The sequence below is a fragment of the Oncorhynchus tshawytscha genome, unplaced genomic scaffold (genome assembly GCF_018296145.1).
Source record: "Oncorhynchus tshawytscha isolate Ot180627B unplaced genomic scaffold, Otsh_v2.0 Un_contig_2931_pilon_pilon, whole genome shotgun sequence".
Classification (NCBI taxonomy): Eukaryota; Metazoa; Chordata; class Actinopteri; order Salmoniformes; family Salmonidae; genus Oncorhynchus; species Oncorhynchus tshawytscha.
In genome coordinates, this window is record NW_024609558.1 from 43,570 (window position 1) to 71,482 (window position 27,913).

The 27,913-nt window shown below is 43.5% G+C and overlaps 1 protein-coding gene across 5 annotated transcripts; it reads right to left on the reverse strand.

Moving 5' to 3' along the window:
• Positions 1-264: 264 nt before the first annotated feature.
• Positions 265-27,066, reverse strand: LOC112240175 (tubulin polymerization-promoting protein family member 3). Of its 5 annotated transcripts, none has more exons than XM_042315923.1 (5): positions 26,917-27,066; positions 4,227-4,426; positions 3,306-3,483; positions 510-714; positions 265-471 (listed from the first exon to the last, which is right to left on the reverse strand). In XM_042315923.1, the coding sequence occupies exons 2-4, from the start codon at positions 4,412-4,414 to the stop codon at positions 523-525; spliced, it is 558 nt and encodes a 185-aa protein (XP_042171857.1). In that variant the 5' UTR covers positions 4,415-4,426; positions 26,917-27,066; the 3' UTR covers positions 265-471; positions 510-522. The 5 variants fall into 5 exon arrangements, with proteins under 5 accessions (XP_042171857.1, XP_042171858.1, XP_042171859.1 ...); XM_042315924.1 differs by having other exon boundaries at positions 265-463; positions 502-714; XM_042315925.1 differs by having other exon boundaries at positions 265-714; positions 3,306-3,459.
• Between the last annotated feature and the right edge of the window lie 847 nt (positions 27,067-27,913).

The following is a 27,913-nucleotide window of genomic DNA, read 5'->3' on the forward strand; positions in this document are numbered from 1 at the left end:
CCTATGGTGTAATTTGGGATACATCTATTCCTTCTATGGCCCGGTGGTCACTACTTTAGACCAGCCTGACCCGGTGGCTCTGGTCAAAGCCTAGTGGACTATGAAAGCCTAGGATGTACTGGATTTGGGACCGCCTACATCTCATGTCTACTGGACCTGTTGACCACACCGCCTGGCCCGGTGGTCTACTGGTTGACCACCCCGCCTGGCCCGGTGGTCTACTGGGCCTGTTGACCACCCCGCCTGGCCCGGTGGTCTACTGGGCCTGTTGACCACCCCGCCTGGCCCGGTGGTCTACTGGGCCTGTTGACCACCCCGCCTGGCCCGGTGGTCTACTGGACCTGTTGACCACACCGCCTGGCCCGGTGGTCTACTGGACCTGTTGACCACACCGCCTGGCCCGGTGGTCTACTGGACCTGTTGACCACACCGCCTGGCCCGGTGGTCTACTGGACCTGTTGACCACACCGCCTGGCCCGGTGGTCTACTGGACCTGTTGACCACACCGCCTGGCCCGGTGGTCTACTTAGCCTTGGTTTTCTCCTCGTAGGTTCCGGCGTTCTTGTAGGAGCCGACGTATCCTGTTTCCTCCACCAGCTCCTCCCGCCCACCCTTACCCCTCCCCTTCCCGCTCTCGTCAAAGCGTTCTTTGTGGGAGCCTGTGTACTTGGTGGTGTCCGTCAGTCTGTCCACTGCGGCTGTCTTCGCCATTTTCTGTGGGGGCGACAGTAACAGAAACCATGTTGTCATGTTGGTGAGCTAAACCAATACAGTTTTGTTTTTTAATGGTAAACTGCTACTGTAGGTTCTCTTGACAAACTGAGGAAGTTCCCGCTGTCCTCCAGCGTTGGGATCACAACAGTTCTGAAGGTCCCTAGAATCTGAATGTTATACACAGCAGGAAACAGCAGGAGGTGGATAGGTAGAACCGCTCCCTAAAGAAGGTCCCTTGGTTCTGAAGGTCCCTAGAATCTGAATGTTATACACAGCAGGAAACAGCAGGAGGTGGATAGGTAGAATCTTAAAGAAGGGATTACTTTAACTCAATTATAATTTCTTAAGTCAAAAAACCAACAGCCACTCTTAGATAAAGAGGTTGAACTCAGGTTAAATTCTCAGCCAGCCAGCAGCCAGCCAGTGTTAACAAATAATTGTGTTTGGAGAAAAAAATAACCTTAGGTAACACTAACACACACACACACACACACACACACACACACACACACACACACGACACAGAGACACACACATACACAGACACACACACGACACACAGACACACACACTCACACACAGACACGACACACAGACACACCTCACTGATGAAGCCAATCTCTTATAATGGATATGATGTCATGAATGTGAGTTGGCTCAGAGCGAGCCAGAGCACTGAGATGGTTTGGAGAGCTGAGTACATTCACTATATTCACTCAGGCACGTCTAAACAACCTCCTTGACTTCAGAACGGCGTGATAAACACACCGTACCGTCCTCCTCCACAACTGTCCTATCTACCCTCAAGTGACAGCAGACTACTTTGCCAGGCCTTATCCCCATATTCATTTATGTACATAATCTTACCACACACTTGAAGCTGGGTTTTAGAACAAGACAGTGTTTATTTAGCTGGATAACATCTCAATAATTAAAGTTGATTAGTTGCAGTAGTAGTAGTAGTTGTAGTAGTAGTAGTTGTAGTAGTAGTAGCAGCAGTAGTAGTATAGTATAGTATAGTAGTATTAGTAATAGTAGTAATAGTAATAGTAGTACCATTAGTAGTAGTAGCATAGTAGTAGTAGTAGTAGTAGTAGTAGTAGTAATATTAGTACCAGTAGTAGTAGTTGTATAGTAGTAGTAGTAGTTGTAGTAGTAGTAGCAGCAGTAGTAGTAGTAGTAGTAGTATAGTATAGTAGTATTAGTAATAGTAGTAATAGTAATAGTAGTACCATTAGTAGTAGTAGCATAGTAGTAGTAGTAGTAGTAGTAGTAGTAGTAGTAGTAGTAATATTAGTACCAGTAGTAGTAGTTGTATAGTAGTAGTAGTAGTATAGTAGCAGTAGTAGTAGTAGTAGTAGTAGTAGTAGTAGTAGCAGCAGTAGTAGTATAGTATAGTAGTATTAGTAATAGTAATAGTAGTACCATTAGTAGTAGTAGCATAGTAGTAGTAGTAGTAGTAGTATTAGTACCAGTAGTAGTAGTTGTATAGTAGTAGTAGTAGTATAGTAGCAGTAGTAGTAGTAGTAGTGGTAGTAGTATAGTAGTATTAGTAACAATAGTTGCAGCAGTAGCAGTATAGTAGTAGTAGTAGTAGTAGCATAGTAATAGTAGTAGTGGTATATTAGTAGTAGTAGTGTAGTAGCAGTAGTAGTAATAGTAGTACCAGTAGTAGTAGTGGTATAGTAGTAGTAGTAGTAGTAGCAGCAGCAGTAGTAGTATAGTATAGTAGTAGAAGTAGTAGTTGTAGTAGTAGTAGCAGTAGTAGTAGTAGTAATAGTATTACCATTAGTAGTAGTAGCATAGTAGTAGTAGTAGTAGTAGTAGTATTAGTAATAGTAGTACCAGTAGTAGTAGTGTAGTAGTAATATTAGTACCAGTAGTAGTAGTGGTATAGCAGTAGTAGTAGTAGTAGTAGTATAATAGCAGTAGTAGCATTAGTAGAACCAGTAGTAGTAGTAGTAGTAGTAGTATTTTAGTAGTAGCGGTGTATTTGTAGTAGTATATTAGTAGTGGTAGTAGTGTATTTGTAGTAGTATATTATAGTAGTAGTAGTAGTAGTTGTAGTGTAGTAGTAGTGTAGTAGTAGTATATTAGTAGTATATTAGTAGTAGTGCAGTAGTAGTAGTAGTAGTGTAGTAGTAGTAGTATATTAGTAGTGGTAGTGTATTTGTAGTAGTATATTAGTAGTATAGTAGTAGTAGTAGTATATTAGTAGTAGTAGTAGTAGTAGTATATTAGTAGTAGTAGTAGTAGTAGTAGTAGTAGTATAATAGTAGTAGTAGTAGTAGTAGTAGTAGTAGTAGTATATTAGTAGTGGTAGTAGTATACTAGTATACTAGTAGTAGTATACAGTAGTAGTAGTAGTAGTATAGTAGTGGTAGTAGTAGTAGTAGTAGTAGTATATTAGTAGTAGTAGTAGTAGTAGTAGTATATTAGTAGTAGTAGTATAGTAGTATACTAGTAGTAGTAGTATGCAGTAGTAGTAGTAGTAGTATAGTAGTGGTAGTAGTAGTAGTAGTAGTATATTAGTAGTAGTAGTAGTATACTAGTAGCAGTAGTATGCAGTAGTAGTAGTGTATCTGTCATACCGTGACTCCTATGTTGGTGGGCTCCTTGCCCTCTATCAGCTTGTAGACAGACGTTAGGGCCTCCTCTTTGCTCTGACCTTTAAACCTCTTAGGGGCCAGCTCCTCCAGGGCTCTCTGGAATTCCTCGTAGGTGATCACCCGGGACGTCTTCGCTCTGCAACGGTTCCACAACACTGTTCTGAAGTGGATTTATAATCTACTACTGTCAGAAAACAACAGCCGTTCCCCAACACTGTTCTGAAGTGGATTTATAATCTACTACTGTCAGAAAACAACAGCCGTTCCCCAACACTGTTCTGAAGTGGATTTATAATCTACTACTGTCAGAAAACAACAGCCGTTCCCCAACACTGTTCTGAAGTGGATTTATAATCTACTACTGTCAGAAAACAAAAGCCGTTCCCCAACACTGTTCTGAAGTGGATTTATAATCTACTACTGTCAGAAAACAAAAGCCGTTCCCCAACACTGTTCTGAATTTACTCAAGTATTATCAGTACTAGTATAAGTATATAATAATAATAATAATGGGCCAATTGCAACCAACATTGGCCACTATTTTATCGCCAGCTGATCTCTCTTAAACCATGGACAAGTTCATTTTATATGGCCCAGTGCCCCGGGTGGGTGGAGATTACCCTTAAGGACCAATGGAATGGTCTAAAAATGAGCAAACTCCACCAAACCGGGGCACTGGGCCATACAAAACAAACTCGCCCATGATTTAAGAGAGATCAGTTGAGGATAATCTAGCGGCTAATGTTGGTTGCAATTGGCCCATAAATAATAATCATCATCATCGTAATAGGGTTAGGGTTAGGGTTAGGGTTAGGGTTAGATTACATTATTACATTGATAATATTACATTACATAATTATTACATTGATAATTATGTTGTAGTTGGTCGCTATTAAAACTCACTTGACTTTCGTGAAGACGATATCCACGTCAGTGCCGGTGACATTCTTCCCGTCGATGATCTTGCAGTCCTTACACAGTTTAGCCCAGTTCTTCCCGTTCATCTCCTTCCCGGTAGCCTTGGTGTCTCCGTGGATCGCGAACTTCTTAAAGGAGTTCATCAGCTGCTCCAGATCTGTGCTCTCCGCCATCTTGAAGAATATCTACAAAATAAGACAACAAGACTCATCGCTGTGTTCAAATACCCATACTCACATACTGTATACTACATACTTAATGAGTATATACTATATACTATTAGTTCACTGCTGTGTTCTAATACCCATACTCACATACTGTATACTACATACTTAATGAGTATATACTATATACTATTAGTTCACTGCTGTGTTCTAATACCCATACTAACATACTGTATACTACATACTTAATGAGTATATACTATATACTATTAGTTCACTGCTGTGTTCTAATACCCATACTCACATACTGTATACTACATACTTAATGAGTATATACTATGTACTATTAGTTCACTTTAGTATACTGTAAACCTAACGGTATTGTTTCAGTTGAGCGTACTTAAAAATGTAAAAAAAATTATAGAGCTTCGCCTGTCCAACCGGAAGCTGATGCTGTTGCTATGCAACGTCTCGCTAGCTTGTTAGCATAACAAATGATCAGCTAGACGTTTTACAATTTCTGGGGTGTGTTCGTAAATTCATTCCGGGGTGTGTTCGTAAATTCATTCCGGGGTGTGTTCGTAAATTCATTCCGGGGTGTGTTCGTAAATTCATTTCGGGGTGTGTTCGTAAATTCATTCCGGGGTGTGTTCGTAAATTCATTCCGGGGTGTGTTCGTAAATTCATTCCGGGGTGCGTTCGTAAATTCATTCCGGGGTGTGCGTTCGTAAATTCATTCCGGGGTGCGTTCGTAATTCATTCCGGGGTGTGTTCATTCATTCGGGGTGTGTTCGTAAATTCATTCCGGGTGTCAGAATACTTCAGTAAATTCATTCCGGGGTGTGTTCGTAAATTCATTCCGGGTGTGTTGTAAATTCATTCGGGGTGTTACTTCGGGGGTGTGTTCGTAAATTCATTCCGGGGTGTGTTCGTAAATTCATTCCGGTGGTGTGTTCGGGGTGTGTTAGTAAATTCATTCCGGGGTGTGTTCGTAAATTCATTCCGGGGTGTGTTCGTAAATTCATTCCGGGTGTGTTCAGTAAATTCATTCCGGGGTGTGTTGTAAATTCATTCCGGGGTGTGTAAATTCATTCGGGGTGTCAGTTCGTAAATTCATTCCGGGGTGTGTTCGTAAATTCATTCCGGGGTGTGTTCGTAAATTCATTCCGGGTGTGTTCGTAAATTCATTCGGGTGTGTTCGTAAATTCATTCCGGGGTGTGTTCATTCGGGGTGTCAGGGTGTGTCGTGAATTCATTCCGGGGTGTGTTCGTAAATTCATTCCGGGGTGTGTTCAGTAAATTCATTCCGGGGTGTGTTCGTAAATTCATTCCGGGTGTGTTGTAAATTCATTCCGGGGTTCGTAAATTCATTCCGGGGTGTGTTCGTAAATTCATTCCGGGGTGTGTTCGTAAATTCATTCCGGGGTGTGTTCGTAAATTCATTCCGGGGTGTGTTCGTAAATTCATTCCGGGGTGTGTTCAGAATTCATTAAATTCATTCCGGGGTGTGTTCGTAAATTCATTCCGGGTGTGTTCGTAAATTCATTCCGGGGTTGTTCGTAAATTCATTCCGGGTGTGTCAGAATTCATTCGGGGTGTGTTCGTAAATTCATTCCGGGGGGGTGCGTTCGTAGTAAATTCATTCGGGGGGTGCGTTCAGTAAATTCATTCCGGGGTGTGTTCGTAAATTCATTCCGGGTGCGTTCGTAAATTCATTCCGGGGTGCGTAAATTCATTCCGGGGGTGCGTTCGTAAATTCATTCCGGGGTGCGTTCAGTAAATTCATTCGGGGGTGCGTTCGTAAATTCATTCCGGGGTGCGTTCAGTAAATTCATTCCGGGGTGCGTTCGAATTCATTCCGGGGTGCGTTCGTAAATTCATTCCGGGGTGCGTTCGTAAATTCATTCCGGGGTGTTCACGGCAGTAAAAACCTTCATTTAGGGTTCCACAGTTGAACCTGCTCTGGGAGTAGGGTTCAATGGACAGTAGGGCAACCTGCTCTGGGAGTAGGGTTCAACGGCAGTAAAGCAACCTGCTCTGGGAGTAGGGTTCAACGGCAGTAAAGCAACCTGCTCTGGGAGTAGGGTTCAACGGCAGTAAAGCAACCTGCTCTGGGAGTAGGGTTCAACGGCAGTAAAGCAACCTGCTCTGGGAGTAGGGTTCAACGGCAGTAAAGCAACCTGCTCTGGGAGTAGGGTTCAACCTGCTCGGCAGGGTTAAAGCAACCTGCTCTGGGAGTAGGGTTCAACGGCAGTAAAGCAACCTGCTCTGGGAGTAGGGTTCAACGGCAGTAAAGCAACCTGCTCTGGGAGTAGGGTTCAACGGCAGTAAAGCAACCTGCTCTGGGAGTAGGGTTCAACGGCAGTAAAGCAACCTGCTCTGGGAGTAGGGTTCAACGGCAGTAAAGCAACCTGCTCTGGGAGTAGGGTTCAACGGCAGTAAAGCAACCTGCTCTGGGAGTAGGGTTCAACGGCAGTAAAGCAACCTGCTCTGGGAGTAGGGTTCAACGGCAGTAAAGCAACCTGCTCTGGGAGTAGGGTTCAACGGCAGTAAAGCAACCTGCTCTGGGAGTAGGGTTCAACGGCAGTAAAGCAACCTGCTCTGGGAGTAGGGTTCAACGGCAGTAAAGCAACCTGCTCTGGGAGTAGGGTTCAACGGCAGTAAAGCAACCTGCTCTGGGAGTAGGGTTCAACGGCAGTAAAGCAACCTGCTCTGGGAGTAGGGTTCAACGGCAGTAAAGCAACCTGCTCTGGGAGTAGGGTTCAACGGCAGTAAAGCAACCTGCTCTGGGAGTAGGGTTCAACGGCAGTAAAGCAACCTGCTCTGGGAGTAGGGTTCAACGGCAGTAAAGCAACCTGCTCTGGGAGTAGGGTTCAACGGCAGTAAAGCAACCTGCTCTGGGAGTAGGGTTCAACGGCAGTAAAGCAACCTGCTCTGGGAGTAGGGTTCAACGGCAGTAAAGCAACCTGCTCTGGGAGTAGGGTTCAACGGCAGTAAAGCAACCTGCTCTGGGAGTAGGGTTCAACGGCAGTAAAGCAACCTGCTCTGGGAGTAGGGTTCAACGGCAGTAAAGCAACCTGCTCTGGGAGTAGGGTTCAACGGCAGTAAAGCAACCTGCTCTGGGAGTAGGGTTCAACGGCAGTAAAGCAACCTGCTCTGGGAGTAGGGTTCAACGGCAGTAAAGCAACCTGCTCTGGGAGTAGGGTTCAACGGCAGTAAAGCAACCTGCTCTGGGAGTAGGGTTCAACGGCAGTAAAGCAACCTGCTCTGGGAGTAGGGTTCAACGGCAGTAAAGCAACCTGCTCTGGGAGTAGGGTTCAACGGCAGTAAAGCAACCTGCTCTGGGAGTAGGGTTCAACGGCAGTAAAGCAACCTGCTCTGGGAGTAGGGTTCAACGGCAGTAAAGCAACCTGCTCTGGGAGTAGGGTTCAACGGCAGTAAAGCAACCTGCTCTGGGAGTAGGGTTCAACGGCAGTAAAGCAACCTGCTCTGGGAGTAGGGTTCAACGGCAGTAAAGCAACCTGCTCTGGGAGTAGGGTTCAACGGCAGTAAAGCAACCTGCTCTGGGAGTAGGGTTCAACGGCAGTAAAGCAACCTGCTCTGGGAGTAGGGTTCAACGGCAGTAAAGCAACCTGCTCTGGGAGTAGGGTTCAACGGCAGTAAAGCAACCTGCTCTGGGAGTAGGGTTCAACGGCAGTAAAGCAACCTGCTCTGGGAGTAGGGTTCAACGGCAGTAAAGCAACCTGCTCTGGGAGTAGGGTTCAACGGCAGTAAAGCAACCTGCTCTGGGAGTAGGGTTCAACGGCAGTAAAGCAACCTGCTCTGGGAGTAGGGTTCAACGGCAGTAAAGCAACCAAGCTAACTGGCTAACGTTGGCTAGCTTTCACACATTTTATTGATAGTGGAAAACAGTAATCTTGCAGGATAAAAATGTGGTCTGAAATCTTGGACGTCTCCCACAGCATCTCTTGATATCGGTCATCATTTCTTGTTCTTAGCTACACTGGCGGTTGTAGTTGGTAATTGACTGTCTAGCGACTTCCAAACACCTCACTCTGACCATGATACTCTCCCTAGCAGAGCTGCTCAGCCTGTGTTCATGTTATCCAGAGACTTGGTGACTGTAATTGTGTTCCTGGCAAACAATTTTATCTTCTTTTTTTTTTATTTTGCTGATGTTTAATGACAACGGCCAAAACTTATTGAAACGCACAACGACTATATACCACTTAGCTAAGAATGATGTGAATCACCAAGTCAATACACGTTGGGTAATTAGATCAGCAGATCGTTAATATACTGCCTGGCAAGTTTGATCTATTAGTAGCCAATTAACGTTAGGTAACTAGCTAACATACCGGTACATACTGCTGTAATGCTATGCAGTTCGCAAGGACAGCGTAGATAATAAGTTGTCAGCCATCATAACGTGGTACAAAACTTATTTTAAAAGTTATTACTTTATTGCATTGCTCAATTAAAAAAAACTAAAAAAACATTTGTCATAATTAGTTAAAGCAATGAATTTGTCTCCTCTCTCCTCGGCTGTATATTTTCCGCCATTTTCTAAAATCTGAAAACGTAGTGAAGCATACACACATTTTCTGAAGAATTGCATTATGGGTCCTTAAAAGCACGGATATAGTGTCCACTGCATGTACACTTCGTATTTTGGCGAATTTAGTACGACATCCGGGAACTTTTTGGCATATAAACTATATCCATACTATGACCAATGAGCCCACTATATACTCAATTCACCTCACTGATAGTATGGTTAGTGGGGTTAGTATGAGTATTGGAACAGCTTTTAGACTTTCTATAATGGATTTGAATGGTATATGACATGCATACTTGATCCCGTGGTAAATACCTTGTCAACGACTAAAGAACGTGTCAAAGTTGACTGATTTATTGTGTTAGTTTTGTACTACTAATAGTGTCTGTCTCATGCTCCAGATGAACCCTCGGGACTTTAAAATGAATATCACATGTCCTCTAACTCGACTCTATTTGACCTCTCAGACCTTCCCCTTCAGGGATCTGGGTTCACACAATCTGTTGAAAGGATTCCTTTTTTTAAAAGAGAGCAGAAGAGGAGAGGAGGAGGGAAGAGGAGGAGAGAGAGAGAGGAGAGAGGAGGGAAGAGGGAAGAGGAGGATGAGAAGATGGAGAGAGGGAGGGAGAGGAGAGAGAGAGGAGGGAAGAGAGGAGGGAAGAGGAGGAGAGAAGGGGGAGGAAGAGGAAGAGGAGAGGAGGGAGGAGGAGGGAGGAGGGAGAGAGGAGGAGAGAGAGAGAGAGAGAGAGGAGGGAAGAGGAGGAGAGAAGAGGAGGAGAGAAGGAGAGGAGGAGGAGAAGAGAGGAGAGAAGAGGAGGATGAGAAGGTGGAGAGAGGAGAGGAGAAGAGGAGGAGGAGAGGGGGAGGAAGAGAGAGGAGAGGAGAGGAGGGAAGAGGAGGAGAGAAGAGGATGAGGAGAAGAGAGGAGGGAGGAGAGGAGAGAAGAGGAGGATGAGAAGGTGGAGGGGAGAAAGGAGGGAAGAGGAGGAAGGGGGAGGAAAGAGAGGAGAGGAGAGAGGAGGGAAGAGGAGGAGAGAAGAGGATGAGGAGAAGAGAGGAGGGAGGAGAGGAGAGAAGAGGAGGATGAGAAGGTGGAGGGGAGAAAGGAGGGAAGAGGAGGAGGAGAAGGGGGAGCGAAGAGAGGAGAGGAGAGAGGAGAGAAGAAGAGAGGGAAGAGAGGAGAGAACAGCATGTGTCTACAGCACCCACCCAGGAGAGAACATCATGTGTCTAACAGAACCCCTCCAGGAGAGAACATCATGTGTCTAACAGAACCCACCCAGGAGAGAACATCATGTGTCTAACAGAACCCCCCCAGGAGAGAACATCATGTGTCTAACAGAACCCTCCAGGAGAGAACATCCCAGAAACCCAGAACCCCTCCAGGAGAGAACATCATGTGTCTAACAGAACCCACCCAGGAGAGAACATCATGTGTCTAACAGAACCCCCCAGGAGAGAACATCATGTGTCTACAGAACCCCTCCAGGAGAGAACATCATGTGTCTACAGAACCCCTCCAGGAGAGAACATCCCAGAACCCACCCAGGAGAGAACAGCATGTGTCTACAGAACCCACCCAGGAGAGAACATCATGTGTCTACAGAACCCACCCAGCTGCCCTTCACAGTCCTAGAACTCCAGTCTTGACGGTTCACATCGTTAACACAGCTAATGAATAAGAATCCGTGTTCAGCTCTCTCTCTCTCTCTCTCTCTCTCTCTCTCTCTCTCTCTCTCTCTCTAGTGCTCTGTAGTTGTGTAGTGCTCTGTAGTTCTCTGTAGTTATGTAGTGCTCTGTAGTTATGTAGTGCTCTGTAGTTCTCTGTAGTTATGTAGTGTAGTTCTCTGTAGTTATGTAGTGCTCTGTAGTTATGTAGTGCTCTGTAGTTATGTAGTGCTCTGTAGTGCTCTGTAGTTATGTAGTGCTCTGTAGTTATGTAGTTCTCTGTAGTTATGTAGTGCTCTGTAGTTATGTAGTGCTCTGTAGTGCTCTGTAGTTATGTAGTGCTCTGTAGTTATGTAGTTCTCTGTAGTTATGTAGTGCTCTGTAGTTATGTAGTGCTCTGTAGTTCTCTGTAGTTATGTAGTGCTCTGTAGTTATGTAGTGCTCTGTAGTTATGTAGTGCTCTGTAGTGCTCTGTAGTTATGTAGTGCTCTGTAGTGCTCTGTAGTTATGTAGTGCTCTGTAGTGCTCTGTAGTTATGTAGTGCTCTGTAGTTATGTAGTGCTCTGTAGTTATGTAGTGCTCTGTAGTTCTCTGTAGTTATGTAGTGTAGTTCTCTGTAGTTATGTAGTGCTCTGTAGTTATGTAGTGCTCTGTAGTGCTCTGTAGTTATTAGTGCTCTGTAGTGCTCTGTAGTGCTCTGTAGTTATGTAGTGCTCTGTAGTGCTCTGTAGTTATGTAGTGCTCTGTAGTTATGTAGTGCTCTGTAGTGCTCTGTAGTTATGTAGTGCTCTGTAGTTATGTAGTGCTCTGTAGTGCTCTGTAGTTATGTAGTGCTCTGTAGTTATGTAGTGCTCTGTAGTTATGTAGTGCTCTGTAGTTATGTAGTGCTCTGTAGTTATGTAGTTCTCTGTAGTTATGTAGTGCTCTGTTAGTGCTCTGTAGTTATGTAGTGCTCTGTAGTTATGTAGTGCTCTGTAGTTATGTAGTTCTCTGTAGTTATGTAGTGCTCTGTAGTTATGTAGTGCTCTGTAGTTATGTAGTGCTCTGTAGTTATGTAGTGCTCTGTAGTTATGTAGTGCTCTGTAGTTATGTAGTGCTCTGTAGTTATGTAGTGCTCTGTAGTTATGTAGTGCTCTGTAGTTATGTAGTGCTCTGTAGTTATGTAGTGCTCTGTAGTTATGTAGTGTAGTTCTCTGTAGTTATGTAGTGCTCTGTAGTTATGTAGTGCTCTGTAGTTATGTAGTGCTCTGTAGTTATGTAGTGTAGTTCTCTGTAGTTATGTAGTGCTCTGTAGTTATGTAGTGCTCTGTAGTTATGTAGTTCTCTGTAGTTATGTAGTGCTCTGTAGTTATGTAGTGCTCTGTAGTTATGTAGTTCTCTGTAGTTATGTAGTGCTCTGTAGTCATGTAGTGCTCTGTAGTTATGTAGTGCTCTGTAGTTATGTAGTGCTCTGTAGTTATGTAGTGCTCTGTAGTTATGTAGTGCTCTGCAGTTATGTAGTGCTCTGTTAGTGCTCTGTAGTGCTCTGTAGTTATGTAGTGCTCTGTAGTTATGTAGTGCTCTGTAGTTATGTAGTGCTCTGTAGTTATGTAGTGCTCTGTAGTGCTCTGTAGTTATGTAGTGCTCTGTAGTGCTCTGTAGTTATGTAGTGCTCTGTAGTGCTCTGTAGTTATGTAGTGCTCTGTAGTTATGTAGTGCTCTGTAGTTATGTAGTGCTCTGTAGTGCTCTGTAGTTATGTAGTGCTCTGTAGTTATGTAGTGCTCTGTAGTTATGTAGTGCTCTGTTATGTAGTGCTCTGTAGTTATGTAGTGCTCTGTAGATATGTAGTGCTCTGTAGTGCTCTGTAGTTATGTAGTGCTCTGTAGTTAGTTCTCTGTAGTAGTGCTCTGTAGTTATGTAGTGCTCTGTAGTTATGTAGTGCTCTGTAGTTATGTAGTGCTCTGTAGTTATGTAGTGCTCTGTAGTTATGTAGTGCTCTGTAGTTATGTAGTGCTCTGTAGTTATGTTAGTAGCTCTGTAGTTATGTAGTGCTCTGTAGTTATGTAGTGCTCTGTAGTTATGTAGTGCTCTGTAGTTATGTAGTGCTCTGTAGTTATGTAGTGCTCTGTAGTTATGTAGTGCTCTGTAGTTATGTAGTTCTCTGTAGTTATGTAGTGCTCTGTAGTTATGTAGTGCTCTGTAGTTATGTAGTTCTCTGTAGTTATGTAGTGCTCTGTAGTTATGTAGTGCTCTGTAGTTATGTAGTGCTCTGGAGTTATGTAGTTCTCTGTAGTTATGTAGTGCTCTGTAGTTATGTAGTTCTCTGTAGTTATGTAGTGCTCTGTAGTTATGTAGTGCTCTGTAGTTATGTAGTTCTCTGTAGTTATGTAGTGCTCTGTAGTTATGTAGTGCTCTGTAGTTATGTAGTTCTCTGTAGTTATGTAGTGCTCTGTAGTTATGTAGTTCTCTGTAGTTATGTAGTCTCTGTAGTTATGTAGTGCTCTGTAGTTATGTAGTCTCTGTAGTTATGTAGTGCTCTGTAGTTATGTGGTGCTCTGTAGTTATGTAGTTCTCTGTAGTTATGTAGTGCTCTGTAGTTATGTAGTGCTCTGTAGTTATGTAGTGCTCTGTAGTTATGTAGTTCTCTGTAGTTATGTAGTGCTCTGTAGTTATGTAGTTCTCTGTAGTTATGTAGTGCTCTGTAGTTATGGAGTGCTCTGTAGTTATGTAGTGCTCTGTAGTTATGTAGTGCTCTGTAGTTATGTAGTGTAGTTCTCTGTAGTTATGTAGTGCTCTGTTATGTAGTGCTCTGTAGTTATGTAGTGCTCTGTAGTTATGTAGTTCTCTGTAGTTATGTAGTGCTCTGTAGTTATGTAGTGCTCTGTAGTTATGTAGTGCTCTGTAGTTATGTAGTGCTCTGTAGTTATGTAGTGCTCTGCTCTGTAGTTATGTAGTGCTCTGTAGTTATGTAGTGCTCTGTAGTTATGTAGTGCTCTGTAGTTATGTAGTGCTCTGTAGTTATGTAGTGCTCTGTAGTTATGTAGTGCTCTGTAGTTATGTAGTTCTCTGTAGTTATGTAGTTCTCTGTAGTTATGTAGTGCTCTGTAGTTATGTAGTGCTCTGTAGTTATGTAGTGTAGTTATGTAGTGCTCTGTAGTTATGTAGTGCTCTGTGTAGTTCTCTGTAGTTATGTAGTGCTCTGTAGTTATGTAGTGCTCTGTAGTTATGTAGTGCTCTGTAGTTATGTAGTGCTCTGTAGTTATGTAGTGCTCTGTAGTTATGTAGTGCTCTGTAGTTATGTAGTGCTCTGTAGTGCTCTGTAGTTATGTAGTGCTCTGTAGTGCTCTGTAGTTCTCTGTAGTTATGTAGTGCTCTGTAGTTATGTAGTGCTCTGTAGTTATGTAGTGTAGTTCTCTGTAGTTATGTAGTGCTCTGCAGTTATGTAGTGCTCTGTAGTTATGTAGTTCTCTGTAGTTATGTAGTGCTCTGTAGTTATGTAGTGCTCTGTAGTGCTCTGTAGTGCTCTGTAGTTATGTAGTGCTCTGTAGTTATGTAGTGCTCTGTAGTTATGTAGTGCTCTGTAGTTAGTGCTCTGTAGTAGTTATGCTCTAGTGCTCTGTAGTTATGTAGTGCTCTGTAGTGCTCTGTAGTTATGTAGTGCTCTGTAGTGCTCTGTAGTTATGTAGTGCTCTGTTAGTGCTCTGTAGTTATGTAGTGCTCTGTAGTTATGTAGTGCTCTGTAGTTATGTAGTGCTCTGTAGTTATGTAGTGCTCTGTAGTTATGTAGTGCTCTGTGCTCTGTAGTTATGTAGTGCTCTGTAGTGCTCTGTAGTTATGTAGTGCTCTGTAGTGCTCTGTAGTTATGTAGTGCTCTGTAGTTATGTAGTGCTCTGTAGTTATGTAGTGCTCTGTAGTTATGTAGTGCTCTGTAGTTATGTAGTGCTCTGTAGTTATGTAGTGCTCTGTAGTTATGTAGTGCTCTGTAGTGCTCTGTAGTTATGTAGTGCTCTGTAGTTATGTAGTGCTCTGTAGTTATGTAGTGCTCTGTAGTGCTCTGTAGTTATGTAGTGCTCTGTAGTTATGTAGTGCTCTGTAGTGCTCTGTAGTTATGTAGTGCTCTGTAGTTATGTAGTGCTCTGTAGTTATGTAGTGCTCTGTAGTTATGTAGTGCTCTGTAGTTATGTAGTGCTCTGTAGTTATGTAGTGCTCTGTAGTTATGTAGTGCTCTGTAGTTATGTAGTGCTCTGTAGTTATGTAGTGCTCTGTAGTTATGTAGTGCTCTGTAGTTATGTAGTGCTCTGTAGTTATGTAGTGCTCTGTAGTTATGTAGTGCTCTGTAGTTATGTAGTGCTCTGTAGTTATGTAGTGCTCTGTAGTTATGTAGTGCTCTGTAGTTATGTAGTGCTCTGTAGTTATGTAGTGCTCTGTAGTTATGTAGTGCTCTGTAGTTATGTAGTGCTCTGTAGTTATGTAGTGCTCTGTAGTTATGTTAGTAGTTCTCTGTAGTTATGTAGTGCTCTGTAGTTATGTAGTGCTCTGTAGTTATGTAGTGCTCTGTAGTTATGTAGTGCTCTGTAGTTATGTAGTGCTCTGTAGTTATGTAGTTCTCTGTAGTTATGTAGTTCTCTGTAGTTATGTAGTGCTCTGTAGTTATGTAGTTCTCTGTAGTTATGTAGTGCTCTGTAGTTATGTAGTGCTCTGTAGTTATGTAGTTCTCTGTAGTTATGTAGTGCTCTGTAGTTATGTAGTGCTCTGTAGTTATGTAGTGCTCTGTAGTTATGTAGTTCTCTGTAGTTATGTAGTGCTCTGTAGTTATGTAGTTCTCTGTAGTTATGTAGTGCTCTGTAGTTATGGAGTGCTCTGTAGTTATGTAGTGCTCTGTAGTTATGTAGTGCTCTGTAGTTATGTAGTGCTCTGTAGTTATGTAGTGTAGTTCTCTGTAGTTATGTAGTGCTCTGTAGTTATGTAGTGCTCTGTAGTTATGTAGTTCTCTGTAGTTATGTAGTGCTCTGTAGTTATGTAGTGCTCTGTAGTTATGTAGTGCTCTGTAGTTATGTAGTGCTCTGTAGTTATGTAGTGCTCTGTAGTGCTCTGTAGTTATGTAGTGCTCTGTAGTTATGTAGTGCTCTGTAGTTATGTAGTGCTCTGTAGTTATGTAGTGCTCTGTAGTTATGTAGTGCTCTGTAGTTATGTAGTTCTCTGTAGTTATGTAGTGCTCTGTAGTTATGTAGTGCTCTGTAGTTATGTAGTGCTCTGTAGTTATGTAGTGTAGTTCTCTGTAGTTATGTAGTGCTCTGTAGTTATGTAGTGCTCTGTAGTTATGTAGTGCTCTGTAGTTATGTAGTGCTCTGTAGTTATGTAGTGCTCTGTAGTTATGTAGTGCTCTGTAGTTATGTAGTGTAGTTCTCTGTAGTTATGTAGTGCTCTGTAGTTATGTAGTTCTCTGTAGTTATGTAGTGCTCTGTAGTTATGTAGTGCTCTGTAGTTATGTAGTGCTCTGTAGTTATGTAGTGCTCTGTAGTTATGTAGTGCTCTGTAGTGCTCTGTAGTTATGTAGTGCTCTGTAGTGCTCTGTAGTTCTCTGTAGTTATGTAGTGCTCTGTAGTTATGTAGTGCTCTGTAGTTATGTAGTGTAGTTCTCTGTAGTTATGTAGTGCTCTGCAGTTATGTAGTGCTCTGTAGTTATGTAGTTCTCTGTAGTTATGTAGTGCTCTGTAGTTATGTAGTGCTCTGTGTAGTGCTCTGTAGTTATGTAGTGCTCTGTAGTTATGTAGTGCTCTGTAGTTATGTAGTGCTCTGTAGTGCTCTGTAGTTATGTAGTGCTCTGTAGTTATGTAGTGCTCTGTTAGTGCTCTGTAGTTATGTAGTGCTCTGTAGTGCTCTGTAGTTATGTAGTGCTCTGTAGTGCTCTGTAGTTATGTAGTGCTCTGTGTAGTGCTCTGTAGTTATGTAGTGCTCTGTAGTTATGTAGTGCTCTGTCAGTTATGTAGTGCTCTGTAGTTATGTAGTGCTCTGTAGTTATGTAGTGCTCTGTAGTTATGTAGTGCTCTGTAGTTATGTAGTGCTCTGTAGTTCTCTGTAGTTATGTAGTGCTCTGTAGTTATGTAGTGCTCTGTAGTTATGTAGTGCTCTGTAGTTATGTAGTTCTCTGTAGTTATGTAGTGCTCTGTAGTTATGTAGTGCTCTGCCAGTTGTTATGGGACTAGTGAAGTTGATATTTGATAGTGGATGTGGTTTAGAGTGAACAGCCAGTCTGCAGGGACTAGATGAGGAGGTGTAGCTGAAACAGTGGGTGGGCTTGGAGAGAAGTCAGCTCTCTCTACCAGATGCTTCCACTCTAGAACACTTCCTCCACGAGGCCATTCGTTTAGCAGCAATCACAATACATACAGATCAAATCACATATTACAAACCGCAGGATCAAGCTAGCAAAGGACAGCAAGCGAGTAGCATGGTAAAGGGCCGGTGTTTTTACCAGACCCAGAGGGATTTACAGGAGCTGTTGGAGTTAAGTGCCTTGCTCATGGGCACATTGGCAGATTCTTCACCTAGTCGGCTCTGGGATTTGAACCAGTGACCTTTCGGTTACTTGCCCAACCGGTCTTAACCGCTAGGCTGTGTGTGTGTGTGTGGGGGGAACACAGACAGCTCAGGCCAGGACAGGCAGGCAGGCATGCAGACAGACATGCAGACAGACATGCAGACAGACATGCAGACATCATTGCATCCTACAGACAGACATGACAGACAGACATTGACAGACAGACAGACAGACAGACAGACAGACAGACAGACAGACAGACAGACAGACAGACCTGCAGACAGACAGACACAGACAGACAGACAGACAGACACATTGCATCCTACAGACAGACAGACAGACAGACAGCATTGCATCCTGCAGCTCGGGACAGACAGACAGACAGACAGACAGACAGACAGACAGACAGACAGACAGACAGACAGACAGACAGACAGACAGACAGACAGACAGACAGACAGACAGACAGACAGACAGACAGACAGCATTGCATCCTGCAGCTCGGGACAGACAGACAGACAGACAGACAGACAGACAGACAGACAGACAGACAGACAGACTATGCTCTGTCTGTCTGACAGAGCATGCATCCTACAGCCAGAGAGTAGAAAGAACACATTGAGAGAGAGACAGTATGTCCCAAATGGCCCCTTATTCCCTGTACTGTATAGTGCACTACCATAGGGTCCTGGTCAAAAAGGTACTGCACTATACAGGCAATAGGGAACCAGTTGGGATGCGGCACCCAGATTCCACCCCTGCTCTTCTGTCTGGCACAGAGGACAAGTCCCCAGCGATCCTAACGTTTAGAGAACCTCTCCGTTGTGAAGAACCAGCTGGTCCGTTAGACTCAGTCCCTATGGGGAACTAGAGACACCTCTGTGACCTAAGGACTGCGTCACTCCAGGTACTGTTGGCTACAATGCATCACAAGGTTTTAGGTGGTCAATTTCACATTTCATTCAAATCCCATTCAATTGGGGCGACAGGTAGCCTAGTGGTTATTGCGTTGGGCCGGTAACCGTAAAGGTTGTTAGATCGAATCCCCGAGCTGACAAGGTAAAAAAAAATCTGTCGTTCTGCCCCTGAACAGGCAGTTAACCCACTGTTCCGAGGGCCGTCATTGAAAATAAGAATTTGTTCTTAACTGACTTGCCTGGTTAAATAAAGGTTGAATAAATAAATCATTCAATGATGAACTGAATTAGCATCACGGTACTGTAAAATCTCTAGACTCTTCATTCCATCCACACGGTGAGGAACTGAAATGGCAGTATTTCTCTGCTACTAATGTAATGAACTGAAATGGCAGTATTTCTCTGCTACTAATGTAATGAACTGAAATGGCAGTATTTCTCTGCTACTAATGTAATGAACTGAAATGGCAGTATTTCTCTGCTACTAATGTAATGAACTGAAATGGCAGTATTTCTCTGCTACTAATGTAATGAACTGAAATGGCAGTATTTCTCTGCTACTAATGTAATGAACTGAAATGGCAGTATTACTCTGCTACTAATGTAAAGTACACGGTGAGGAACTGAAATGGCAGTATTTCTCTGCTACTAATGTAATGAACTGAAATGGCAGTATTACTCTGCTACTAATGTAAAGTACATGGTGATGAACTGAAATGGCAGTATTACTCTGCTACTAATGTAATGAACTGAAATGGCAGTATTACTCTGCTACTAATGTAAAGTACATGGTGATGAACTGAAATGGCAGTATTACTCTGCTACTAATGTAATGAACTGAAATGGCAGTATTACTCTGCTACTAATGTAAAGTACACGGTGAGGAACTGAAATGGCAGTATTACTCTGCTACTAATGTAAAGTACACGGTGAGGAATGTAAAGTACATGGTGAGGAACTGAAATGGCAGTATTTCTCTGCTACTAATGTAAAGTACATGGTGAGGAACTGAAATGGGCAGTATTACTCTGCTACTAATGTAAAGTACATGGTGAGGAACTGAAATGGCAGTATTTCTCTGCTACTAATGTAATGAACTGAAATGGCAGTATTACTCTGCTACTAATGTAAAGTACACGGTGAGGTACTGAAATGGCAGTATTTCTCTGCTACTAATGTAATGAACTGAAATGGCAGTATTACTCTGCTACTAATGTAATGAACTGAAATGGCAGTATTTCTCTGCTACTAATGTAATGAACTGAAATGGCAGTATTACTCTGCTACTAATGTAATGAACTGAAATGGCAGTATTTCTCTGCTACTAATGTAATGAACTGAAATGGCAGTATTTCTCTGCTACTAATGTAATGAACTGAAATGGCAGTATTACTCTGCTACTAATGTAAAGTACATGGTGATGAACTGAAATGGCAGTATTACTCTGCTACTAATGTAAAGTACATGGTGATGAACTGAAATGGCAGTATTACTCTGCTACTAATGTAAAGTACATGGTGAGGAACTGAAATGGCAGTATTTCTCTGCTACTAATGTAATGAACTGAAATGGCAGTATTACTCTGCTACTAATGTAAGGAACTGAAATGGCAGTATTTCTCTGCTACTAATATTAAGTACCTGGTAGTTTTGTAGATACACTACATGACCAAAAGTATATGGACACCTGCTCATCCAACATCTCATTCCAGAATCATAGCTGTAACAGCCTCCACTCTTCTGGGAAGGCTGTCTACTCGATGTTGGAACATTGCTGAGGGGACTTGCTTCCATTCAGCCACAAGAGCATTAGTGAGGTCGGGCACTGATGTTGGGCAATTAGGTCTGGCTCGCAGTCGGCGTTCCAATTCATCCCAAAGGTGTTCGATGGGGTTGAGGTCAGGGCTCTGTGCAGGCCAGTCAAGTTCCACACCGATCCCAAAAAACAACTTCTCTATGGACCTTGGTTTGTGCACGGGGGCATTGTCATGCTGAAACAGGAAAGGGCCCCAAACTGTTGCCACAAAGTTGGAAGCACAGAATTGTCTAGAATGTCATTTTATGTTGTTGCGTTAAGATTTACCTTCAATTGGAACTAAGGGGCCCGAACCATGAAAAACAGCCCCAGACCAGTATTCTTCCTCCACCAAACTTTACAGTTGGCACTATGCTTAGGGGCAGGTAGCGTTCTCCTGGCATCTGACAAACCCAGATTAGTCTGTCAGACTGCCAGATGGTGAATCGTGATTCATCACTCCAGAGAACACATTTCCACTGCTCCAGAGTCCAATGGCAGTGAGCTTTACAACCCCTCCAGCCGACGCTTGGCGTTGCGGATTTGGTGATCTTCGGCTTGTGAAAACCATTTCATGAGGCTCCCGACGAACAGTTATTGTGCTGACGTTTACTTCCAGAGGCAGTTTGGAACTCGGTAGTGGAGTGTTGTAACCGGGGACAACCGCACTTCAGCACCCGCCGATCCCGTTCTGTGGCCTACCACTTCGCGGCCGAGCCGCTCCTAGACGTTGCCACTTCACAATAACAGCACTTACAGTTGCCCGGAGGCAGCTCTAGCAGGGCAGAAACTTGCTGAACTGAGTTGTCTATGGAGACTGCTTGGGCTGTGTGCTTGATTTTATCCACCTGACAGCAACGGGTGAGGCTGAAATAGACACGAATCCACTAATTTGAAGGGGTGTCCACATACTTTTAGTGTACAGTATATGTCATAGCAGGTTTACATCTATGTCTGTGGTGCAGTCTGGTCACACACACACACACACACACACGCACACACAGACACACACACCAGCGCACACACACACGCACGCACACACACACACACACGCAGACACACACACACACGCAGACACACACACCCGTGCACACACACACACCCGCACGCACACACACCACACTCACCCGCGCACACACACGCACACATGCGCATGCGCGCACACGCAGACACCCACACACACGCAGACACACACACACACACACGCACACACACAATATCAATCTGTGGTGCAGTCCGGTCTAGTCTGGTTGTCTCGCTGCAGGTATTCTATGTATTGACCACAGTCTGAGCACCAGACACGAGCCAAGCATTGTGTTAGTGGTAGTGTGGACAGCAACAGACCCTGCTGCCAGTAGTGCACTACATAGGGGGAAAGGGTGTCATTTGTGATGCCGTGTGTATTTATTCTGTTTATGTTCTGCTTGGCTGTCCGTGTTCTGCTAAAGATGTCTGAACTGGGTCTGGTTGGTTCTGTTGGTTCTGGCGTTCACACTCCCTCAGCGTATAACGCCTGTCTGCAGGGCTGTTGGAAATGGACACGTGTATAATTCTACAGTAGCAGCATCCTAATATGACACGCGGTAATATAATAACAACGGGTTATATGGCCACTGACAGATATATCCAATACAGGTGCTTTCATCCCAAAGTGATTTACAGTAAGGGCAGTGAATTATTTCATCCCAAAGTGATTTACAGTAACAGTGAGTTCATCCCAAAGTGATTTACACAGGACAGTGTTATTTCATCCAAAGTGATTTACAGTAGGGACAGTGAGTTATTTCATCCCAAAGTGATTTACAGTAAGGACAGTGAGTCTTTCATCCCAAAGTGATTTACAGTAAGGACAGATTTGAGTTATTTCATCCCAAAGTGATTTACAGTAAGAACAGTGAGTCTGTTCATCCAAAGTGATTTACAGTAAGAATAGCAGTAAGGTCTGCTCATCTAAAGTGATTTTTAGTAAGGATAGTGAGTCTGGTCATCCAAAGTGATTTAGGACAGTTCTTTCATCCCAAAGGACAGTAAGGAGTTCTTTCATCCAAAGTGATTTACAGTAAGAACAGTGAGTCTGCTCATCTAAAGTGATTTACAGTAAGGAGTGAGTCTGTTCATCCCAAAGTGATTTCTCATCTAAAGTGATTTACAGTAAGGACAGTGAGTCTGCTCATCTAAAGTGATTTACAGTAAGGATAGTGAGTTTGTTCATCTAAAGGGATTTACAGTAAGGACAGTGAGTTCTTCCATCCAAAGTGATTTACAGTAAGGATTGTGAGTCTGCTCATCTACAGTGATTTACAGTAAGGACATTGACTCTGTACCGTAACACCCTGTATATAGCCTCCACATTGACTCTGTACCAGTACCCCCTGTGTATAACCTCCACATTGACTCTGTACTGTAATACCCTGTATATAGCCTCCACATTGACTCTGTACCGTAATACCCTGTATATAGCCTCCACATTGACTCTGTACCGTAACACCCTGTATATAACCTCCACATTGACTCTGTACCGGTACCCCCTGTATATAGTCTCCACATTGACTCTGTACCACCCTGTATATAGCCTCCACATTGACTCTGTACCGTAACACCCTGTATATAACCTCCACATTGACTCTACCGGTACCCCCTGTATATAGTCTCCACATTGAACCGGTACCCCCTGTATATAGTCTCCACATTGACTCTGTACCGTAATACCCTGTATATAGCCTCCACATTGACTCTGTCCTGGTACCCCTGTATATAGTCTCCACATTGACTCTGTACCGTAATACCCTGTATATAGCCTCCACATTGACTCTTTTAAATTTCATTGACTCTTTATTTAACCTGTATATAGCCTCCACATTGAGGTAGGCTAGCCTCCACATTGAGAACAAGTTCTCATTTGCATTGACTCTACCGTAATACCCTGTATATAGCCTCCGTACCGTAATAACCTGTATATAGCCTCCACATTGACTCTGTACTGTAATACCCTGTATATAGCCTCCACATTGACTCTGTACCTGTATATAGCCTCCAATTGACTCCTGTACCCTGTTTAGCCTCCACATTGACTCTGCCTCCACATTGACTCTGTACTGTAATACCCTGTATATAGCCTCCACATTGACTCTGTACCGTAATACCCTGTATATAGCCTCCACATTGACTCTGACTACCCTGTATATAGCCTCCACATTGACTCTGTACCGTAATACCCTGTATATAGCCTCCACATTGTTATTTTATGGTGTTACAGTTTTTTCTTTAGTGATCCCACATTTTTTGTTACTTACTTTTTAAAACTCTGCACTGTTGGTTAAGTTCTCCTAAGTTAGCATTTCACAACAAGGTCTACACTTGTTGTAGTCAGCATTTCACGACAAGGTCTACACCTGTTGTATTATTCGGCGCATGTGACAAATAAAATTTGATTTGGACAGCAAAAATATTCAAATTACGATGCAGATAATACATTTTTAGTTAACTGAACATTTTTATCCAAAGCATATTACTGGGAATGTTCTAAATAGTGTTCGCTTGACTTGAGCAAAATTGTCCAAAAGTATAATTTTCGAATCTGATTCTACAACGTCAACCATTTTGTTTTGCTCTAAACTTACAGTATGTCGTCAAGTTCTTGTCCCATCGACTCGACTGAAAGATTTGCCCAGAGAGGAAAGAACTGAAAGATTTGCCCAGAGAGGAAAGAACAGTGACCTGGTGTATATTATGTTAGGAGGGGAAAGAACAGTGACCTGGTGTATATTATGTTAGGAGGGGAGAGAACAGTGACCTGGTGTATATTATGTTAGGAGGGTTAAAGAACAGTGACCTGGTGTATATTATGTTAGGAGGGGAGAGAACAGTGACCTGGTGTATATTATGTTAGGAGGGGAGAGAACAGTGACCTGGTGTATATTATGTTAGGAGGGAGAGAACAGTGACCTGGTGTATATTATGTTAGGAGGGTAAAGAACAGTGACCTGGTGTATATTATGTTAGGAGGGTAAAGAACAGTGACCTGGTGTATATTATGTTAGGAGGGGAGAGAACAGTGACCTGGTGTATATTATGTTAGGAGGGTAGAGAACAGTGACCTGGTGTATATTATGTTAGGAGGGGAGAGAACAGTGACCTGGTGTATATTATGTTAGGAGGGGAGAGAACAGTGACCTGGTGTATATTATGTTAGGAGGGGAGAGAACAGTGACCTGGTGTATATTATGTTAGGAGGGAGAGAACAGTGACCTGGTGTATATTATGTTAGGAGGGTTAAAGAACAGTGACCTGGTGTATATTATGTTAGTGACCTGGTGTATATTATGTTAGGAAAGAACAGTGACCTGGTGTATATTATGTTAGGAGGGTAGTGATTATGTTAGGAGGGGAGAGAACAGTGACCTGGTGTATATTATGTTAGGAGGGTAAAGAACAGTGACCTGGTGTATATTATGTTAGGAGGGTAGAGAACAGTGACCTGGTGTATATTATGTTAGGAGGGAGAGAACAGTGACCTGGTGTATATTATGTTAGGAGGGGAGAGAACAGTGACCTGGTGTATATTATGTTAGGAGGGGAGAGAACAGTGACCTGGTGTATATTATGTTAGGAGGGTAAAGAACAGTGACCTGGTGTATATTATGTTAGGAGGGGAGAGAACAGTGACCTGGTGTATATTATGTTAGGAGGGGAGAGAACAGTGACCTGGTGTATATTATGTTAGGAGGGGAGAGAACAGTGACCTGGTGTATATTATGTTAGGAGGGGAGAGAACAGTGACCTGGTGTATATTATGTTAGGAGGGAGAGAACAGTGACCTGGTGTATATTATGTTAGGAGGGGAGAGAACAGTGACCTGGTGTATATTATGTTAGGAGGGGAGAACAGTGACCTGGTGTATATTATGTTAGGAGGGTGACCTGGTGTATATTATGTTAGGAGGGGAGAGAACAGTGACCTGGTGTATATTATGTTAGGAGGGGAGAGAACAGTGACCTGGTGTATATTATGTTAGGAGGGTAAAGAACAGTGACCTGGTGTATATTATGTTAGGAGGGGAGAGAACAGTGACCTGGTGTATATTATGTTAGGAGGGTAGAGAACAGTGACCTGGTGTATATTATGTTAGGAGGGGAGAGAACAGTGACCTGGTGTATATTATGTTAGGAGGGTAAAGAACAGTGACCTGGTGTATATTATGTTAGGAGGGAGAGAACAGTGACCTGGTGTATATTATGTTAGTGACCTGGTGTATATTATGTTAGGAGGGGTGAAAGAACAGTGACCTGGTGTATATTATGTTATGGAGGGGAGAGAACAGTGACCTGGTGTATATTATGTTAGGAGGGAAAGAACAGTGACCTGGTGTATATTATGTTAGGAGGGTAGAGAACAGTGACCTGGTGTATATTATGTTAGTGGAGGGTTAGGAGGGAGAACAGTGACCTGGTGTATATTATGTTAGGAGGGGAGAGAACAGTGACCTGGTGTATATTATGTTAGGAGGGGAGAGAACAGTGACCTGGTGTATATTATGTTAGGAGGGTAAAGAACAGTGACCTGGTGTATATTATGTTAGGAGGGAGAGAACAGTGACCTGGTGTATATTATGTTAGGAGGGTAGAGAACAGTGACCTGGGTATATTATGTTAGAACAGTGACCTGGTGGGGAGAGAACAGTGACCTGGTGTATATTATGTTAGGAGGGTAGAGAACAGTGACCTGGTGTATATTATGTTAGGAGGGGAGAGAACAGTGACCTGGTGTATATTATGTTAGGAGGGAGAGAACAGTGAGATATTAGTGACCTGGTGTATATTATGTTAGGAGGGAAAGAACAGTGACCTGGTGTATATTATGTTAGGAGGGGAGCCGTGAGTAATATACACACGTGTGTTGTTGTTGTTATTCACACAGCCAAGCTCACCAGACACAGGGATTCACTAATCATTCAGGAACCACTGTACAAACCCTAGAGTCACCCTAGAGTCACCCTAAAGTCACCCTAGAGTCACCCTAGAGTCACCCTAAAGTCACCCTAAAGTCACCCTAGAGTTACCCTAGAGTCACCCTAAAGTCACCCTAAAGTCACCCTAGAGTCACCCTAAAGTCACCCTAGAGTCACCCTAGAGTCACCCTAAAGTCACCCTAGAGTCACCCTAGAGTCACCTCAATTACAGTTACAATCACCCCCCCAAAAAATAAAAATACAAAAATAATAATATACAACACGGTACAGTAATACATTACAATGACAAAATCAGCAGGTCAGAAATTAGACCATGTTTGATATTTCACTAATATCAATTTATTCTCTATTTGTTATGTTGATATTAATGAATGTGTCGCACCAAAGCAACGGCACAGGAACATAACATGGTATCTTAGCAACACAACAAGCCACTCCACCCATTCGCTAAGAGTCGCAGATGAAGGGAGGATTGTAACAGGAACGGCATTGTTGAGCAGTAAAAAAAAAACCCAGCTGTGTTGATAATACATTGCTAATGTTAGGATTGTTGTGCATATAGCCTACAGGGATCTAGCATACAGAGAGAGAGAGAGAGAGAGAGAGAGACACACACACACAGGTAATCTACAGCCTACAGTACAGTTACCCACTTACCCAGCAAGTAGTAACAGTAGCAGTAGCAGAGCCCCAGATCTCCCAGAGCCCTCAGAGCCCCCCGAGCCCCCAGATCTCCCAGAGCCCCCGAGGCCCCAGATCTCCCAGAGCCCCCGAGCCCCTAGATCCCCCTGAGCCTCAGAGCCCCGGAGCCTCAGAGCCCCCAGATCCCTGAGCCCCCAGATCCCCCCGTGCCTCAGAGCCCCCAGATCACCTAGATCCCTCAGAGCCCCCAGATCTGCAGGAGCCCCAGATCACCTATATCCCTCAGAGCCCCCAGATCTGCAGGAGCCCCAGATCACCTAGATCCCTCAGAACCCCAGATCCCCCTGAGCCTCAGAGCCCCCCGAGCCTCAGAGCCCCCAGATCTGCAGGAGCCCCAGATCCCCCAGAGCTAGAAAGCAACACTAAACTGCAGCAGCTCTTACCTCTTGCTAATGTCAAGTCCCTTCTGCCTCTCTCGCTGTCCTGCACTGCCTCTCCTTGCCTCACCTCAAACGCCAACCCTCAACACTCAAATGAGCTTTAAAGGCTGCTGAGAATTTGTTATCATCTGTTTATCCCCGTCTCCATAGAGACATCCTGTTCAACATCAAGGGAGGGCAATAAAAGAGAGAGAGAGAAAGAGAGAGAAAGAGAGAGAGAGAGAGAGAAACTAAGGGAGGGAGAGAGAGAGAGAGAAAGATAAACTAAAGGAGGGAGAGAAACTAAGGGAGGGAGAGAGAGAGAAAGAGGGAGTGACCATGGTCCTTTAGAGGGACTGGGGTTGGCTGAGGAGAGGCTGGGGTAGGCTGAGGCGAGGCTGGGGTAGACTGAGGAGAGGCTGAGGAGAGACTGGGACCTGAAACATTTCTGGGTGGGGTGGATGAGGTTTGGACTGAACTGACTGAACAGTTTTGTGAGAGGTGTATCAGGTCGCTACACTTTAGGAAATCCACGAGTCCATTTGGAGTAGATGACATTGATACTGTATATGCACAGAGTATTTTGTGAGTGTGGTATTTCAGGAAATAGGATACTTCGAGTTAAGGTCATAGTACTAGCAGCAGCTGCACCTATTCCTCGCAATGTTTGCCTTCACTCACTGTATAATAGTTGACAGACTTGTTGGCCACTACTGACTGAAACTGTCAGATTAGGGAGAGAGGGCAATGAGGACATAAAAAAAATATAATCATGATTGATAGAAATGAATCTGGAACACATTTAAAGTCTGAGGTGTTGATGCCTGATTTAATCCAAGGCATTGATATATCTTAGTTCGGCTAAGTGCCAAAGCTCATCTGGAAGAAAAAGTTAGTTAACCTCTATGGGAACTGTGACCCTCCCAGGACATAGACATGTTTTATATGAGCAGAAAGCTTAAATTCTCTTTAATCTAACTGCACGGTCCAATTTATAGTAGCTATTACAGGGAAACATGAC

Coding starts and splice junctions, on each gene's coding strand:
- LOC112240175 (XM_042315923.1), bottom strand. CDS start 4,414: ATGGCGGAGAGCACAGATCTGGAGCAGCTGATGAACTCCTTTAAGAAG. Junction 3,484..4,226: donor ATCGTCTTCACGAAAGTCAA/GTGAGTTTTAAT, acceptor AATCCACTTCAG/AACAGTGTTGTGGAACCGTT. Junction 715..3,305: donor CCACCAACATAGGAGTCACG/GTATGACAGATA, acceptor TCGCCCCCACAG/AAAATGGCGAAGACAGCCGC.